Source organism: Gossypium hirsutum, chromosome D09, assembly GCF_007990345.1.
Source record: "Gossypium hirsutum isolate 1008001.06 chromosome D09, Gossypium_hirsutum_v2.1, whole genome shotgun sequence".
NCBI classification, from domain to species: Eukaryota; Viridiplantae; Streptophyta; class Magnoliopsida; order Malvales; family Malvaceae; genus Gossypium; species Gossypium hirsutum.
This window is the reverse complement of record NC_053445.1, coordinates 37,231,100-37,248,311: the sequence shown is the minus strand read 5'-3', so window position 1 is coordinate 37,248,311 and position 17,212 is coordinate 37,231,100. Positions and strand designations below refer to the sequence as shown.

Genomic DNA, 17,212 nt, shown 5'->3' with positions numbered 1-17,212 from the left:
TGATTAGAAGTGCCATATTTATGATATAAAAGTAATTTACAATAAAACTCAGACACTTTCTGTCCGAAGGTTAATTTAGATTTGAGTTGCTGTTATTCTAAATCATCAATTTGGACAGAATAGTGTTTGAGTTCGATTTTCAGAGTTCAAATCGAAATTGAAAAGTAAACGTATTCAGATAGAGAATGATTCAAGGTTTTGACAAACATTTACTCAAACATCCTTGTAAATGTGTGTATACACTGAATATTTAAATAAGTTACAACACTGGGCAAAAAAGCAAACCTATAACTTAGATTTACAGAGCTATACATGTAAACCAATGGAATCATATTTACTTCTATGATGGCACCGAAACAGAAAATGTAGGGCAACACCTATTAACTTTCAAGCCTGTGAATTTTCAACATCCTAAATGAATATACCTATCCAATTTAATGAACTCAAACAATGCTATTAAAGCTTCATATCACCTACAGATCACATGAAATCTTGACCATTCATGAAAATTATGGCCCCCCACATCAAACCTTAATGATCCCAAAATAAAAATCATGAATGGTGAAGATTTCAAAGTGTAAACACCAAAACTATAGGTAATATGAACCCCTTTTTTTACTATTTCATGTACAACACAAGGAAATCTTTTGTTAGGGAGTGACTTTTGAAAGAGCACCCACCTGCTGTTTGTATGTTGAAAAGATGATGTTAGCTTCCATGTGTTAAATCTCGGAACAAGGGTAAACTTTTTCGATGCCTGGAATGATGGGAAGAACGTGGATGCTCAAATGATGGTCTTGGAGTTGGTCCTGTGCTGCCAACAACATCCGTTTGAGAATCTGAGGATTTTGAAAGAGGCTTGCATCCGAATTTCCCAGCAACTATACAGGGGGAACTCAGTGAGCTACGTGATTTTTTCACTTTTTTCATTTCTCGCTTTATTTTACTGACCTCGTCTTCAAGTTCTCCAACCCTAGACCTCATCCTTTCCATATCCACTTTTAAAACTTGATTTTCACGTACAATTGTCACCCATCCATCTCTTCGAACAATCCGCTGGCCGGTTTCACCAGTGGCAGTCACATTACCAGCTATCTCCGTTGGGGCAATCCCCTGACCCGTAGGAGCACTTTCAGCTTCCAAGACATTGAGACAACCAGCTAAAGCCGTTCTTAAATGCAATTGCTCAAAGAACAAGACTTGGAGAACAACTCTGAGTGGCAATCTTTTGTTTTGGGAAGCATGGGCACAGGCATCGATGGAGAGTTTCCCATAGTCGATGATGTTGCAAAGGACTTCCTTCTCTCTATCAGAAAGCCAAGGGTGTGCCTGCACAATGGTAGTAGAAGTTATAAATCTCGAAAAGGAAAGACTCCATTTAAATCAAAGTTGGTTCAGTAAAAAAGAACCTTGAAATAGATGTCAAGTGCTCTGTACAGCCCATCGTGCAAAGTTCTAGAAGAGTCTGGAAGGACCTCTGCAAGAGAACGTATCTTTCCTGGTTTCAAATTTACATCAGAAGCAACTTCGGCAAGATAATTATCAATTAATCTAGCAACTTTTCTTAAGGGCTCAAATGATGGTGAGGATAAGAGGTCTAATGATGGTGGGGAAAATAATGTTAACCCTGATTCGGATGACATAAAATGATGGATGATCCGTTCAACGCAATCAGTATCATATAGAGTATCCGAATTCGAGAAAGAAGGAATCAAAAGACCATCAAGGCTAGCCAGCTCGAGTTGCATTCCTATTCTCCTCGCCAAAGAATCCAGGCATGTCTGATTGACACCTAATATTGATGCAACACGAAGAAGTCCAAGTAAAAAACGGCAGAATGACTTGCCCTTCTTTTCTGGGAGAAGCTTTTCGATGTTTTCCAGTAAATCCCTTTGATCAACAGCAGCAGGAGTCGAGCTAAAACTCGCGACTGTCCTGGCTTTGCTACTCGGTCTACTCTGCCATCGGCCCAGACCTGGTAGATACTTTCTGGCATAGTACATTACAGCACCAGCTAGATATTCAGATCTAATACCCCTTGCTTTCATTGTTTTGATAAGTCTTTCAAACACACCTACACTGAAATAAGAGATGTCTTCGAACCACCAGTCAGATTCTGCACTTCGTATTTTTGCCCCAGTGTTTATTCCATTCCATAGAATGCTTCCACCGGGGCTCTGGAGGCTACCATACATCATCATGGGCCAACCAAACAAACTCGGATCCGTACAAACCATCGTAGATACAGCATTCAGACATTTCTGTAATATGTGGAGCTTTTCTGCCCTTGGCATGCATGATTCGCAACTTTGCAAAGCCAATACACAATCCTTCCAGTTGTGAAGTACATTTTTGTGGAAGAAACTTTCCGCCTTCAAAAGTAAATTATCTTCCCCATACTCATCTGTCATCTCAAGGTAGTCCGCTGCACAGTACACTGTTATTATATTTCAAGCTGTAAATTCCACCTGAATTCCATAGCAGAATTTTGCTGCAAACAAGAAAGTGTCGGAGCCACCAGGGAATTCTTCAAGCTTTGTGGTAAAAGTCCTATCATGGATACTTTGTATTTCTTCCAACATGCAAGCAATCTTTCCACATTTCGACATGAGAGGAAACTGCAGTAAAATATGATCATAAAGCATGACATTTTATTGCATAACATCACCATGTTGGTCTTACCTTAAGGTACAGTACAAAGGGGAAAACACAAGTTTATGACAATTACATTTACCAAAACAATAGGAAAAGACCAAGCTGTTACAGAAAATATGATCATAAAGCTTAACATAACAAGGTGGTCATAGCTATTCAATTCTTAGGTCGAATTGTTTCAGGTGTAAGAGTAAAACCTCAGAAGAGCAAGCATGCATGAAGGCTAATGCAACTATCCAAGTGATCAATGAAAACGAAAATTTTGACTTACCTTATGAAGATGAAATTTTACACCATCCACAATAATGGTTATATCACTTGGCAGCCTTGCGTTGTAAAGCCTGTAATACCCATAAAAACCAAATCACAAAACATACTACATTAACTCCATTATAAGTGAATAATTTTGCTTATAGCTGCCAAAATAGACCCTTTTGTCTTTCTTCTATAAACCCAAAACTAGAAAAGAAGAAGCAAAACTTGATCAAACCGCACAGAGGTTTAGCTTTTTTAAAGCATTCATGAAATTAGATGAAAAAGAAAAGCAGTAGTATTTCAAATTCAGTCTCAAATTTGAACGAAAATTAGACAACCCAGAGAAGAAAAAAGAGCAAAGAATTGTAAAAGAAGTTCAATTACAAATATAGATTGGAGAGATAGAACAAGTGTTGGAGCTTACCAGTCATTTCCTTGTTTACAAAACCCAGAAAGCTTGGCAGGTGCCATGACTGAGAGAGAAAGGAAAGACCCCAACTCTTGAATTGGGGTCTTTAATAAATGCTTTGCCCCCCACAACACGAAAAATCCACCAAAATCAAAATTTTAAAATGAAAAGCATAATAGTATTTATTCTAATCAGAGATTAAAATTTAAAATCTTATGAACAGATAAAAAAAGAGAGAACCACACAGACACGGGGGGCGTGTGGGCAACCGTGGAACTTTACAGCTAAATGCCTTTTCTTGCATCATAAGCTGGAACTCCATTTCATGGATCCTAAATTTTGCTGTTTACTACTGAAACTAAACCCTTTGGAAAAAAAGGAAAAGAAAAAAGAAAAAGGCAACCTTGTAAAAGAAGATACACCATAAACTAAAAAAATACCAGTGTTTTCCTTTGGTTGAAAAAAGAGAATAAATATGTTTAATTGAACAAGGCATGCACAGATCACGATAAAGCAAACAACTGAACTGAGAAGGCAAAAGGTAAATGATTTGAAACATTATCACCTCTCTCTCTTTCTTTAAGATTATAAGACGTGGATTTAGTTATGCAATTTTAATTTTAAAATTATAATATTTATTCACAATTAAATTTATTTGATTAAATTATGTTTTCAATAAAGTTATGCATATCAGACGTTATTCCCTCGATGAAAATAAAAAGAGGTGGATCACGGTTAAAATAGATTTAAAAAAGGCATATGATAGTATTTTGTGGGATTTTATTGCTGCTTTTTTATAGGTTGCGGGTATTCCAAACTTTCTTAAGAGGGTTATTATGTTTGCCATCAAGGGTTTTACTATGCAGGTGTGGTGAAATGGGTTCTCTACCCAGAAATTTAAACTAGCTAGAGGGATTCGACAAGAATGTCCTTTGTCGTCGTATCTAATTGCTTTATGCATGGGTGGTTAGGCCACGATATCCATTCAACTATCTCTAGTGGTAGGTGGTGCCTTTTACGCTTTTTTAGGTCTGGTCCAAACTTATCTCATTTGATTTTTCTTTTTGCAGATGATCTGGTTATTTTTGCTAAAGCGGATATACAACAAGCTCAGATTCTTAAGGAGACGCTTGATAATTTCTGTGACCTCTCGGGGCATTGGGTTAACGCTCGGAAGATAAATATTTACTTTTCTTGTAGGGTGGATGAGGCCATGGAAGATAGAATAAGTGGCTTCCTTGGTTTTCAAAGGGTGCAAAATCTGGTACATATCTAGGAGTGCCTTTATCTCATGAAAGGGTTACTAAGAGTGCATTAAGGTTTGTGGTAGAAAAGGTACGTAACAAATTATTCAATTGGAATGCCAGACGACAATCCATTGTAGGTTGAGTTACTTTGGAATAGTCTATGCTTTTGTCTATCCGAAACTATTTTATGCAATCCATGTTGATCCATAAAGGAATTTGTGCGGAGATTGAACGTTTGGTTAGGCAGTTCGTTCGGGGTTCCTTGAATGGTTCAAAAAAGATAGCTTTAATTAACTAGGACTCTGTTTGTCAACCTCATGCTTGTGGAGGCCTTGAGTTTCTTCATTTGGGGGATCAAAATATCTCTTTTCTTATGAAATTGTGGTATGATTTAACCTCAAAGGATGGTGCTTTATAGGTACGTGTTCTTCCGTGTAAATATGGTATCAAAGAAAGGATACCAGAAAGTATTACACGAAGTAGATGCTCATTTCTCTGGAGAGCTCTTTCTAAGGTATGACATTTACTCCGTGAGAATTTAATTTCGTTTACCAGAGTCACGAAATTTCATTTTAACTTTTTTCTTAGTGTTATATGTAACACCCCTTACCCGTATCCAACACCGGAATAGGGTACGAGGCATTACCAAAACACATACACTTGTAAACGTATTTAACCGAGTTATAAAATTTCATCAAAATTAAAACTTTCAAAATAATTAACATGTTCTATAACTTTTCACAATATATCCTCAAAATATTATAATCATAATAATTAGGGCCTGCGAGACCCGATACATACTCATGCAATTTAATGCTTCATTTCCATTTCATTCAATTCGCAATTTCTCATGCTCATAATTTAAATCATATCACTAGCAATTTCCATTTAATTCACGTACAATTCAATGACATCAATTTCAAAACTAATACGTATTTACCATTTAACTCAATGTTTATTGATTATACCATTCAATAACACATTTATGAAATTCTCAATTTAGCAATGAAAATATCACCTTAGTTTGAATAACAACATCGTCCTGATATAAATACACTACCACTTATCCATTTACTTTAATTCTTTTGGGCCCATTTGTCACTTACCATCCTTAATCAAATTAGGGAACGGTCACGGAAAATTGAGTACTTCACTTTCACTTTGCCATAGTATAACTATGGTCTTACGTATGATCACTTATCACTTGTCCCTATCACTTTGTTTCTTGATCAGATAAGTGTAGCCACTTATCACTTTGTTTCTTGATCAGATAAGTGTAGCTAAAGCTATCACTTATCACTTTGTCTCTTGATCAGATAAGTATAGCCGAAGCTATCACTTATCACTTTTCACTTGTCACTTGATCAGATAAGTGTAGCCGAAGCTATCACTTATCACTTTGTCACTTGATCAGATAAGTATAGCCGAAGCTATTACTTATCACTTTCCACTTGTCACTTGATCAGATAAGTGTAGCTAAAGCTACCACTTATCACTTTGTCATTTGATCAGAAGTACTCAAATCCGGCGTTCCGCTCAATTTGATCATTTATTCATATATCAGGCTTACCAACATGTGTTAATTCATAAACCATTCATGGTATTATTTCATGCCAAATCATATACTGAATATACCATACACACATACTATGAAACTTTATTTTCACACATGAGCTTAAACCATGACCAATAATGCACAAAAATAAGCATCATTCATATTTCATCGTTTATGAGTTATAATCAAACATATGACCATTTATACACGAATCATTCATATATTTCCCAATTTTTCTCCTCCTCCTCTCCATTCCACATCCTTAATGTGTATAACACACTTAAACAACATTAATCATAATTTCAATATTCACTAACATGTATATTCAAAGCTGTTTATCCGAGTCAGAGTCACTAAATTATTTTTATCCGGAGCTACAGAGCTCCAAATTAAGATCCGTTAATTTTCCCTGAAACTAGACTCACATATCTTCATACCATAAAATTTCATAATTTTTGGTTCAGCCAAATAGTACAGTTTATTCTTTAAATTTTCCCCTGTTTCGCTGTCTGACAGTTCCGACCACTCTTCACTAAAAATTAATTATCTCATTGTACAGAATTCGGATGATGTTTTAGCTTGTTTCTTCTAAAAATAGACTCATTAAGGATTCTAACCATATAAACTATAACTCATAATCATTTTTGTACAATTTTTAATGATTTTCCAAAGTCAGAACAGGGGAACCCGAATTCATTCTGACCTTGTCTCACAAAATCTATTATATCTCATGATTTACAATTCCATTGCTCACATCATTTCTTTTATAAGAAACTAGACTCAATAAGCTTTAGTTTCATATTTTATTCATCCTCTAATTTAATCTCTACAATTTTGGGTGATTTTTCAAAGTTACACTACTGCTGCTGTCCAAAACTGCTTTAGTGCAAAATGTTGATTTCCATTTTGCCCCAAATTTCACAGTTTATACAATTCGGTCCTTTCTCAATTAACCCCTCAATTAATCTAATTTTCTCAATTAGTACTTTACTAGACATTATAAGTTGTTACACAACTATTGAAATTCAGAATTTCCACATATAACTCTATCTTCAAACTCTTTTACTATTAGGTCCCAAACATTCACTTTCTATTCAATTCTTTCAATAAAATCAGCATATGAACAATTTAAAGCTCTAATTTCATGCTAAATCATCATATACTTCCAGCACATATTCATATCAACTTTCAACTTCTTTCATAAAATCAAAAACTAATGGATTTAACAAGTGGGCCTAGTTGTAAAAGTCATAAAAATACAAAAATTTCAAGAAATAGTCAAGAATTGAACTTACTTGTAATAAAAATATGAAGAACCAGCTTGAAGAAGCCCTTCCATGGTGTTTTAGCTGATGAGAATTCAGAAAAATGAAGAGAAATCTAGATAATTCCACTTGGGTCCTAACTTTATTAAGCAAATTTTGCAATTTTCCAATTTTGCCCTTAATTCTCCTTACTTTCTTGCTGATTTCATGCCTCTGCCGTCCAGCCCAAATAGACCTTGGGTCTATTTGCCTTTTAAGCCCTCTTCCTTTTATCATTTAAGCTATTTAATCATTTCCCAAAATTTTTCATTTGTTACAATTTAGTCCTTTTTGTTCAATTAATTATCGGAACTTTAAAATTTCTTAACGAAACTTTAATACTAACTTTTTAACACTCCATAAATATTTATAAAAATATTTATGGCTCAGTTTAAAATCCCCGAGGTCTTGATACCTCATTTCGATTCTAATTATTTTAATATTTATTTCTAGTGCACTATTCACTATTTCAAAAATTTTCCTAACTTCATATTTAACTTATACTTACTAAATTAATAATATTTTCTACCCATTTGTCGAATTTAGTGATCTCGAATCACCGTTCCGACACCTCTGAAAATTCAAGCCATTACATTTTTTTTCGTCGGATTTGTGGTCCCGAAACCACTGTTCCGACTAAGCCTAAAATCAGGCTATTACATTATAGATCTCTTCCATTTTTTTTTGCCCCTGAGCAGACAGAACCACGAATCCCCATATTTCTATTGCTCCAACCAACATTTTAATTTTATCATTCAATTCGTCTTCAAAACGAACACACAATTCTTCTTCGGTTGGTTCAATCTCGCGAGCATACTTACTAAGCTGTATAGACTCTCGTTCATATTCTGTTACAGGCTTGTTTCATTGTTTCAGCTCAAGAAACTCTTTCTTTTTCTTGTCCAGGTACCATTTACTAACATATTTCTTTCGAAATTCAACTCAAAAACATTCCTAATTAACTCTATCTTTTGGTACGATAGCTAACAATGGATGTCACCATTGGCACGCCTCATCTTTCAACAGTGATACAACACATTTGAAATAGTCGTCAGGTGAACATGCCATTTCATCAAATACCCTCGAAGTATTTTTAAACTAGAATTCAGCTCTAGCAGGATCATCATTTGACTTGCCTCTGAACACTTTGACCCCACATTTTTGAATTTTGTCGATTGAAGGTCGATGCACAAGTATATGGTTCAAGCTTTGAGGACTAGAGGGTAGGCATAGTAGGGGGCGAAGGTTGTGGAGCCATAGGGTTGGCTTGCAAGAATTCATTGAACCATTGACCTATTACTCCAAAAAAGACATTTTTTGCCTCATTCTCAGACATCTGCAGAACTGACAAACTATGACTTGCTCCTTGTTCAAGAGCTGAGACATTACTTTCGACTCCATCGGTAACAACACAGTTAGATTCGGCCCATATCTTTATATCTATAAGAAAACAGGGTTAGATCTGATCAAAAGCATCACAATATCACAAGTTATTTGTGGCATGTAATTTTTAGACTCCAAACACACTACGTTTAGTCCTAGAATTGACTAAATCGTAGCTCTGATATCAATAAATGTAACACCTCTCACCCAACTTGGTTGTTAGATCTGAGCTACGGGATGTTACTACACATACCGGAACATTCACAAACAAATTCCAATCTCAAATCATTGCCTTTATATACAAATTAATAATTACTTATAAATATGAGACTAAATTGAACTTTTAACTACAATCATTTAGATACAAGCATGAATATGGACCAATCTAAAAAAATTCAAAACTTTAAAATAGGTATCAAAATTGAGGAAATAAGTATCGATATTTTTGCAACAAGTATCAATACAAAAAAACATTATCGATACCATTTTGACAATCTACCAATTTTAGGTATCAATATTTTAGAAAGAATTATCGATACTTATTGTGAGTATCGATGCCAAATTTGGAAGTTTTGAATCAAAATCATTTTATCGATACCTTTTTGTAGGTATCAATTTTGGGAGAAAATTATCGATACCTTGATCCCTAATATCGATGCTTTTTCCCAGCTAGTCAAAAAGTTATAAGTTTAAAATCACAATTTATTCTCAATTTAAAGTACAACGTCTTAAGTAACCCAAAATACATTAGTCCTGCATCAATACCACTTTAAACCCTACAAGAACCATAGTTCAAACATGCTCAAAGTACTTCCATTTCTATACTAACTATAATTTGTTCACTTAAACAAATGTTTCATATATATATAAGTCCTGTACCAATTCAAAACATGCCATACAAACATATCCTAAATAACTAACCAATATGCCTCAATGACACCATCACAAACCAAGAATTTCAAATCATTCAACTTATTCACACCACAACATCATTTATCTATACATTCATCATGCCAATCCATTTCAAGATATATTATAACACATCAATAAAAGTATGTTCAACAACTAAGGCATATATGCATAAACAATATTCAACTAACCAAAACAACATCACCATTCTTCCACATTACACTTATAACGTATCAAAATGAGCAAGTTCAAAAGTTTAAATCTTAAACACGTAAAAAAATTTACCCCTATTATATGCCACTTATAACCGAGCCAAAATGAAACAAAAGTCTACCGAAAACGACACTGGATAGTGTGAGCCTTGGAAGTGATCCGGTAGCCAAGTTCCGAGAAGATACAACTACATGAAACAAAAAATAAAACGGGGTTAGCATTAATATGCTTAGTCAATTCATAGGTATTTAAACAATACTCTTACCTCAATTCACAATTAAGTAAACAGATATAACTAATTTAATACAATTTTCTATCAAGACATTTACAACAAGGTGAGCATTTCATGTATCAATCGTAAATCTCTCATTCATTCAATACGATACATTTTCGTATCACTCAGTAGGAGATATCTAACATGAATCATATTAACAAATTGATCATATCAATGCATATTCACAATCAGATAACATTTTAAACAATGAGCCTGATGAACTAAAATAATAAGATACAGATACGCGGGTAACTACACCACACCAAATAGCTCAACAAAGAATTAACTGCACCACACCAAGGCATCGTAGTGCAAAGCCTGTAGGCATAATATCGTATCATGTAATATATCATCCCTCCACCACACTAAATAGCTCAATAGAGCAATAACTACACCACACCAAGGTCTCCGTAGAGACAAAGCTTGGTAATCCGCAACAAATGCAGGATTCCAACATAAATTGTGATATCTCCGCTAAATTTTTTACTCCACATCATCTTTTACACATATCCTGTACTAGCGCGTAATCAACCCTGTTGGCATGTCAATTATATCCTATCTTACATTCATTAGGGCTCTATTAACATATCAGGACAATACTTTACAATTCAATCCATTTCTCACCTTTTTATACTATTATGTAACCATTTCAACTATACATTTAAACTTAATCAATTTGCAATTCAATCGCAAAAAAAAAATATAAAACCACATAATTATACCGTATGAACTTACCAAGTGAAAACAACAGTAGAAGAAAGATTAAAGATTAATCCGCAATATTTCCTTTTCCTCAGTTATTTACCGGTTGGTTCGATTCTTAATCTATATAATAATTCATTTCACATTATCAATTCCAAACAATTCAGTTCATCTCATTTCATGTATGTAACATCTTTTACTTATTTTACATAATTTCCCTAAAGTTTTGTATTTTATGCAATTTAGTCCCTAAAACCGAAACTATTACAACTTTCACATTTAAACTCAATTTTTCCATCCATTATCAATTCCATCCTTTTATAACCCTTTATAGGATACAATTTTAGAATTTCACCTTTAAATTTTGACATATTTACAAACTAGTCTTTATATTCAAACTAACAAAATTTACTTTACAAATAAATCTTTAAACATATCTAAGCTTACAATCAAGCTATTAAGCATCATAAGCTTCCAATTTCATCAATGACAACTTTTAAAATCTTTAACAGTTTTGAAAACAGAGATACAGGTTAGCTGGACCTAGTTGCAACGATCTCAAAAACATAAAAAAACTAACAATGAGCTTAGAATGGACTTACATGTAAGGACACAAGTGATACCGAATTTATAGCTTTAAAATGGTGGTTTTATGCTTTTTTTATTCGGTGGAAGACCAATTAAGGAAGATGATATCCATCTTTTAATGTTTAATAAACATATACATGTTATTTTAATACAACTCCAACATATAAAATAAGTAAAAGTCAAGCCTTAATCCTCCATACTATAATATTATGGTTTAAATACCATATAAGTCCTCCTATTTTTACTATTTAAGCTATTTAACTAATAAAACTTAATAGCAAATAACTTTTATGATTTTACTATTTAGTCATTGTACCTTAATTGACCCATCAAACATCAAAATTACTAGACCACACTTTAATACAACACTCTAATAAACTCGTAAATATTAAATAAATAATATTTATGGACTCACTCATTGAAATTGTGGTCTCGAAACCACTATTTTCGTCACCACTGAAAAATAAGTCGTTAGACCTAACTCCTTATGTTTCTATACATGCATGTGTGCGATCCATCATCATTACATATTCTCGCTCCCTAACTTCCCCTTACAGATGTATCCAACAATGTACATGCCAAAAGGATCAATTGCTTACAATACAAAACAAAAACCCAATCTGGAAACTGGTTCAGTCAACCAGCCTATGATTGACCTGTAATTCCAAATGAAAAGTTGTTTAAAAACAATAATGGCAAAAATTCAAATGAGAAGAATCTTTAGGAGAAGAGAAATAAGTAGTCAAACTGTGAAACAAATGCACAATTTCTTACACGGGAATCAATCTGAGCTAAAACCCAACAAATCCCAACCTGAAATTGAAATCCCTTACTATTGAGACAAACAACCTAAAATCCCTTGCAATAAATAGAAATGACCATAAAAACCAATAAAAAAAACAAGTAGAGAAACAATCGAAAAACAAGTATAGAAGCAATAAAAACAAAAATGCAATTCGAGAAAAACAAGCTTAAATTTCTAACCCTAAATTGCCCTAAAACAATCGGATCAGCCAATCAACCAAATTTTTTTCGAAAAATCATTTTTTCACAGCTCCTTACTAAGAAACACAAGCAGAGAAGTAAAGAGATGAAATTCTCACAATGGAAGTGAGATTGAGGGGAATAATAACCTTACTCATCTTAACTTTGGGGAAGTTTTTACAATGTCAAGATCTCAGCCGATGATCGTCGTAAGATGAGAATAACCGAATGGGAATGAGAAGACAGGGCTGGGGGTGTGGTGGCTTGTGGTGTTTGGTGAGGAAGAGTGGTAAAGGGTAATAATGGAAGGTTATGTTTTTTTCTTTATTTGGTGGAGGTTGTAATGTCCTATTCTTTAGGTCTGGTGAGGAATGACCATTACGGGAGAAGGTGGAATAGAAGATGAATGATGATTTCTTTGAATAAAGGATTCGATGAACCAAACTATTGAATCATTGTTTATCACCGAATCAGCTTGGAATAGTTTGGTTATTCATGCCAACCAAACGTGCTGTAAAGGTTCAACTTATCTTGCTCTAACATGTAAAATCTTCTATTATGAGTGGAATAATGTAATTGAGCTCCTCTCAATAGATCACTAAAATCTTAAAATAAAGAAACACCAATAGACAAATTCGAGTTATAATTAGTTAAAACATAATCACTTCTCTCTTTTGCATATACAACATATTTGTTTCTTTTCATTCTTTTCACTCCTTCTTTTCTCACCTTTAGTTTTGTGTGTGTTATTATTCACCAAGTTTAAGCCTTTAATTTAACTTTTATCCATCTCAGCCTCTTTACACTCAATCTTTTTACACGAGATAATCTCACCACCCAAATCATCAAACTACAACTTTTTAGGAGGATAAAGTGTTCCAAACTCATCTAAACTACACTTTAGTGAACAACCCTGACAATATAATTTTTTTTCTCTTACGCTTTGTTCACTAACATTTTTCTTCATAAAGTGACCCATCTCTATCTTCTAAATCATCATTAGAACATGATTCTAAAATAGTCATGTGATTACACTTACTTTCATTAATCAATTGCTCATACTTGTCTATCGTATTACGAATTTGTCTTTGTTCAAAGTAGATTTCTTTTCCCTCACTAAATGTTGTCAACTTTCTATGTACTCCTTACTTTTTCCTTGTATTATGTTCTATGGCCATTTCTCCAATGCTAACTTTAAAAATATTCAGAACAATAAAGAAGATTTCTATATCGTGAATACTTTTTGTTGATGAGACTACAACAAACAAAACAAGTAAAGAAGTCGTTGATGTGAACGGAAGACATTGTTAACCACAAGTATGAGAATGTGCCAACATGAAACTCTTCTTTGCAACTTAATGACATGATTAAATTTTCAACTTTCGATTAGTCATAATAATTCTTTACCATTAGCACTCATGTTTACACTCAAATGTTCTACTCCAATGGATTAATTCCACCTAGCGGTGAATTTAAAGGGGACAGGCAAGGGCTTTGGCCCCTTTCAAAATGAAAAAAATAATAATTTAGCCCCATATAAATGATTAAATTATAAATTAACATATGGTAAGATTGCACTTTAATCCCCAAAAATGATGAAATAATAAAATTAAAACATGATAAAATTATATTTTCATCTCTTAAAAAAATTATAGTTCAATCTAGCCCCCTTAAAAAAATTTCAAGATTTGCCCATCATTACATCTTGCAAGAAAACTAATAATAATAAAAAATTAAAAAGAGTAAATTGCGAAATCTTCTAAAAAATAACGGATCGTAATTGATCTAAGAAGTCAATTAAATAGACGAATCAATTTGTAATGTTTGATCTCACGAATGACGAAAGTGTTATACAAGTTCAAGTAGGACTCTAGGTGTTTAGCTTAATTCTTTTATTATTTAAAACATTTTATATTTAATTACTAGAGATATATTGTAAATAAAACTCCTTAATTATGGTAGACTAATTTATTTAAGTGTTTTATTTCTTTTAGGATTTTTTAGGATTTTAGCCTACAAATATTTGGTTTCTTTTCACTCATTCTTTTGCTTATACAACATAATTACTCATATTTTTCATTCTTTTCGTGATTTGATAAAATTATCGATTATTGTTGTTGCTAACCATAAGTTGATTAGAGGTAGTGTAGGAGAAACTATCACCTTTTTTAATATAGAAAACATGTTTCCTTATCGATTTGTTAAACTTAAAGATTTGATGATTTCTCGGATATTAAATTTTCACATCATTTAGCATTAAAACTCTAATTTAGTTTTGTTAATTTTAAAATTCACATCCAAAAAAATAACACATGATAGCATAATATTGCGATCAAACAATATTCAAGATTTGAAGACGAATATTTTTCTAATAGGGGATAATGATATGAGTTGAAGTAAGACTCCAGGTGCTTAGTTTAGTTTAGATTTTCTTTTTTATTTAAAAGAGTTTATATTTTATTATTCAAGATATATTTTAAATAAAGCTCTTTAATTATAGTAAGTTAGTTTATTTAAGAAATTTTTAAAGAGATTTTAAAAAAAAAGAAATGAAAGCAAGATGAATAAAAATAGAAATTTTCATTGTCAATGATAGTTAATTAAACATTTTGCTTTATATATTTAAATTTTCAATTTTAACTTTATGTAACTTTAGAAATATGATTTGAAATTTAATTATTTTTAGAATATTATATGTTTTAATTATATTTAATAATAATTACTTAAATTAATTGAATGAAATGAATTTTTTATTCAATAACAAAAAAATAAAAGTTTATATTCACGTGCAATATTCATGATGGAAAAAATAGTTAAATAAAAAAAATTAAAATTGTTTATAAATATCTTCAACTTTATAATGCTTAATTGGAAATATATATATTTATATTGAAAACTAATTACGATTTAATACAATTTTGAAAATACATCAAACTAATTAATAAGTAATTTTCATTATAAAATATTGTAATATTCATATTTAAATGATTTACATGCAAATTTAAATAAAAAAATTAAAATCTATTTTAATTTTAGATTTATATTAATATAATATGGTAAAAAAACTATTTATATTTTTATCAAATGAATTTATGTATTAATGTATAATTTTATAATATCTTATACGTAGCATGTGACATTGAAATTAATATACCTATATTTATGTATAAATCTAATAATTTGGACAGATGGATGAAATTATAAAACTGAAACAAAACGATTGCAAACAGATGAAATTCGCACTTTTTATAAAAGATTTTACATTTTATTTTATCAAGTTATCAATAATAATAAAGGAAAATTTGAGTCCATTATATAGAAGTAATTAAGGTTTATACTTTATGGGTGAGAAACAATTTCTTAATAATAATATTCATTAAAAATAATTATATTTCAAAAATAAATTAAAACTAAAACTAATAATTAATAATTAATTTAAGTGAATGATGAACTTTCATGATAGTTTTTTACATTATAAATAAAAAGGAAAAAAAATTAAATGTGGTTTTGGTTGAAATGGTAAAGTTAAAATAGAAAATGATATAATGTTTTGAATCCAAATCCTATAATTATCATTATATGTATATATATTTCTAGATTTATCAAAATGTTAAAAGACATGAATGATCCGGTTTATAAAATAAATAGATTTATGATAATTTTCAAATTGAGTTGAGACTCGATCGATGTGTAAAAGCTATTGAAATTATGGTAATATTATATACTAAAATTCAAACTAATTGAGAATTATAATTTGATCAAAATAAAACTGATAGTGGTGGATGGAACCTAATTTCCAAGCATTAAAGATACTAAACCTTAAAGCCGAAACATGAGAAGGAAAGAAAAAAAGCTTTGTATTGAATTGAGCCACATTTAGCAATTCCTAACGTGTTGTATTGGTATGCAATTAATTTCTTAATTCTTGTCATATCCCAATTCACTGAACTTTTGGCTATAAAACCCCTCAACCCCTAAGCACACAACAATCAATTTTCCTTACAAGTTATATAAAATTGTTTGATTTCTTCTAATTAGTGAATCATATGGCCAGCACTGTGGCCCTCAAGCTTGCATGTGGTGTGGTCTTGTGCTTGGTTGTGGGTGCACCCCTGGCTGAAGGGGCCATAAGTTGTGGCCAAGTCATATCAGCCTTGGCACCCTGCATTCCTTACGTGAGAAACAACGGTGCTGGTGGCGTGCCTGCATCTTGCTGCAATGGGATCAGATCTCTCAACGAGGCTGCCCAATCAACTCCAGAGCGCCAATCAGCTTGCAACTGCGTCAAAGCTTTAGCTGCCAGCATTTCTGGCATCAACTATGACCTTACGAACAAACTCCCAGGCATGTGTGGGGTGCACAGCCCTTTCAAGATCAGCCCCAGCACTAACTGCAAAAGGTTCTTCCTACATTTTAACCACTCAAATTTAAAATTAAATTTCACAGAATTAAGGCAAAGGACAATTAATGACCCAAGCTCAACTGATGAATGCATTTGTTTTTGTTGTCGCATTGCAGTGTCAAGTGAAGTAGGCCATGGAAGCTCGTCAGCAAATGGGAAAGGAAATAATGATATATAGCTACATAATAAAAATGGATGGCAGCGCTCTTTATCTTTGTCGTAGTTGTCCCTAGAAATATAATAAAACCTCAAGCTATTGCATGAGTTTTGAGTTAATTGAATGACAACGTATAACGAAGAACTAAAATATTTGCAATTTTCTTTTTCTTTCA

General features: G+C 32.4%; 3 protein-coding genes across 3 annotated transcripts; 1 reads left to right on the top strand and 2 right to left on the bottom strand.

The window, feature by feature from the left end:
- Positions 1–208: 208 nt before the first annotated feature.
- Positions 209–2,411, bottom strand: LOC121203248 (BTB/POZ domain-containing protein At3g44820). Its single transcript, XM_041100518.1, has 2 exons — positions 1,410–2,411; positions 209–1,329 (listed from the first exon to the last, which is right to left on the bottom strand). Exons 1-2 carry the CDS (start codon positions 2,409–2,411, stop codon positions 709–711), a joined length of 1,623 nt encoding a protein of 540 aa, XP_040956452.1. The 3' UTR covers positions 209–708.
- A 9-nt stretch (positions 2,412–2,420) lies between these two features.
- LOC107891637 (BTB/POZ domain-containing protein At3g44820-like) lies at positions 2,421–3,877 on the bottom strand. The gene is made up of 3 exons (XM_041100519.1): positions 3,335–3,877; positions 2,927–2,996; positions 2,421–2,618 (listed from the first exon to the last, which is right to left on the bottom strand). The coding sequence occupies exons 1-3, from the start codon at positions 3,379–3,381 to the stop codon at positions 2,451–2,453; spliced, it is 285 nt and encodes a 94-aa protein (XP_040956453.1). The 5' UTR covers positions 3,382–3,877; the 3' UTR covers positions 2,421–2,450.
- Positions 3,878–16,462: 12,585 nt separating this feature from the next.
- On the top strand, positions 16,463–17,212 carry LOC107891636 (non-specific lipid-transfer protein-like). The gene is made up of 2 exons (XM_016816479.2): positions 16,463–16,877; positions 16,997–17,212. Exons 1-2 carry the CDS (start codon positions 16,525–16,527, stop codon positions 17,004–17,006), a joined length of 363 nt encoding a protein of 120 aa, XP_016671968.2. The 5' UTR covers positions 16,463–16,524; the 3' UTR covers positions 17,007–17,212.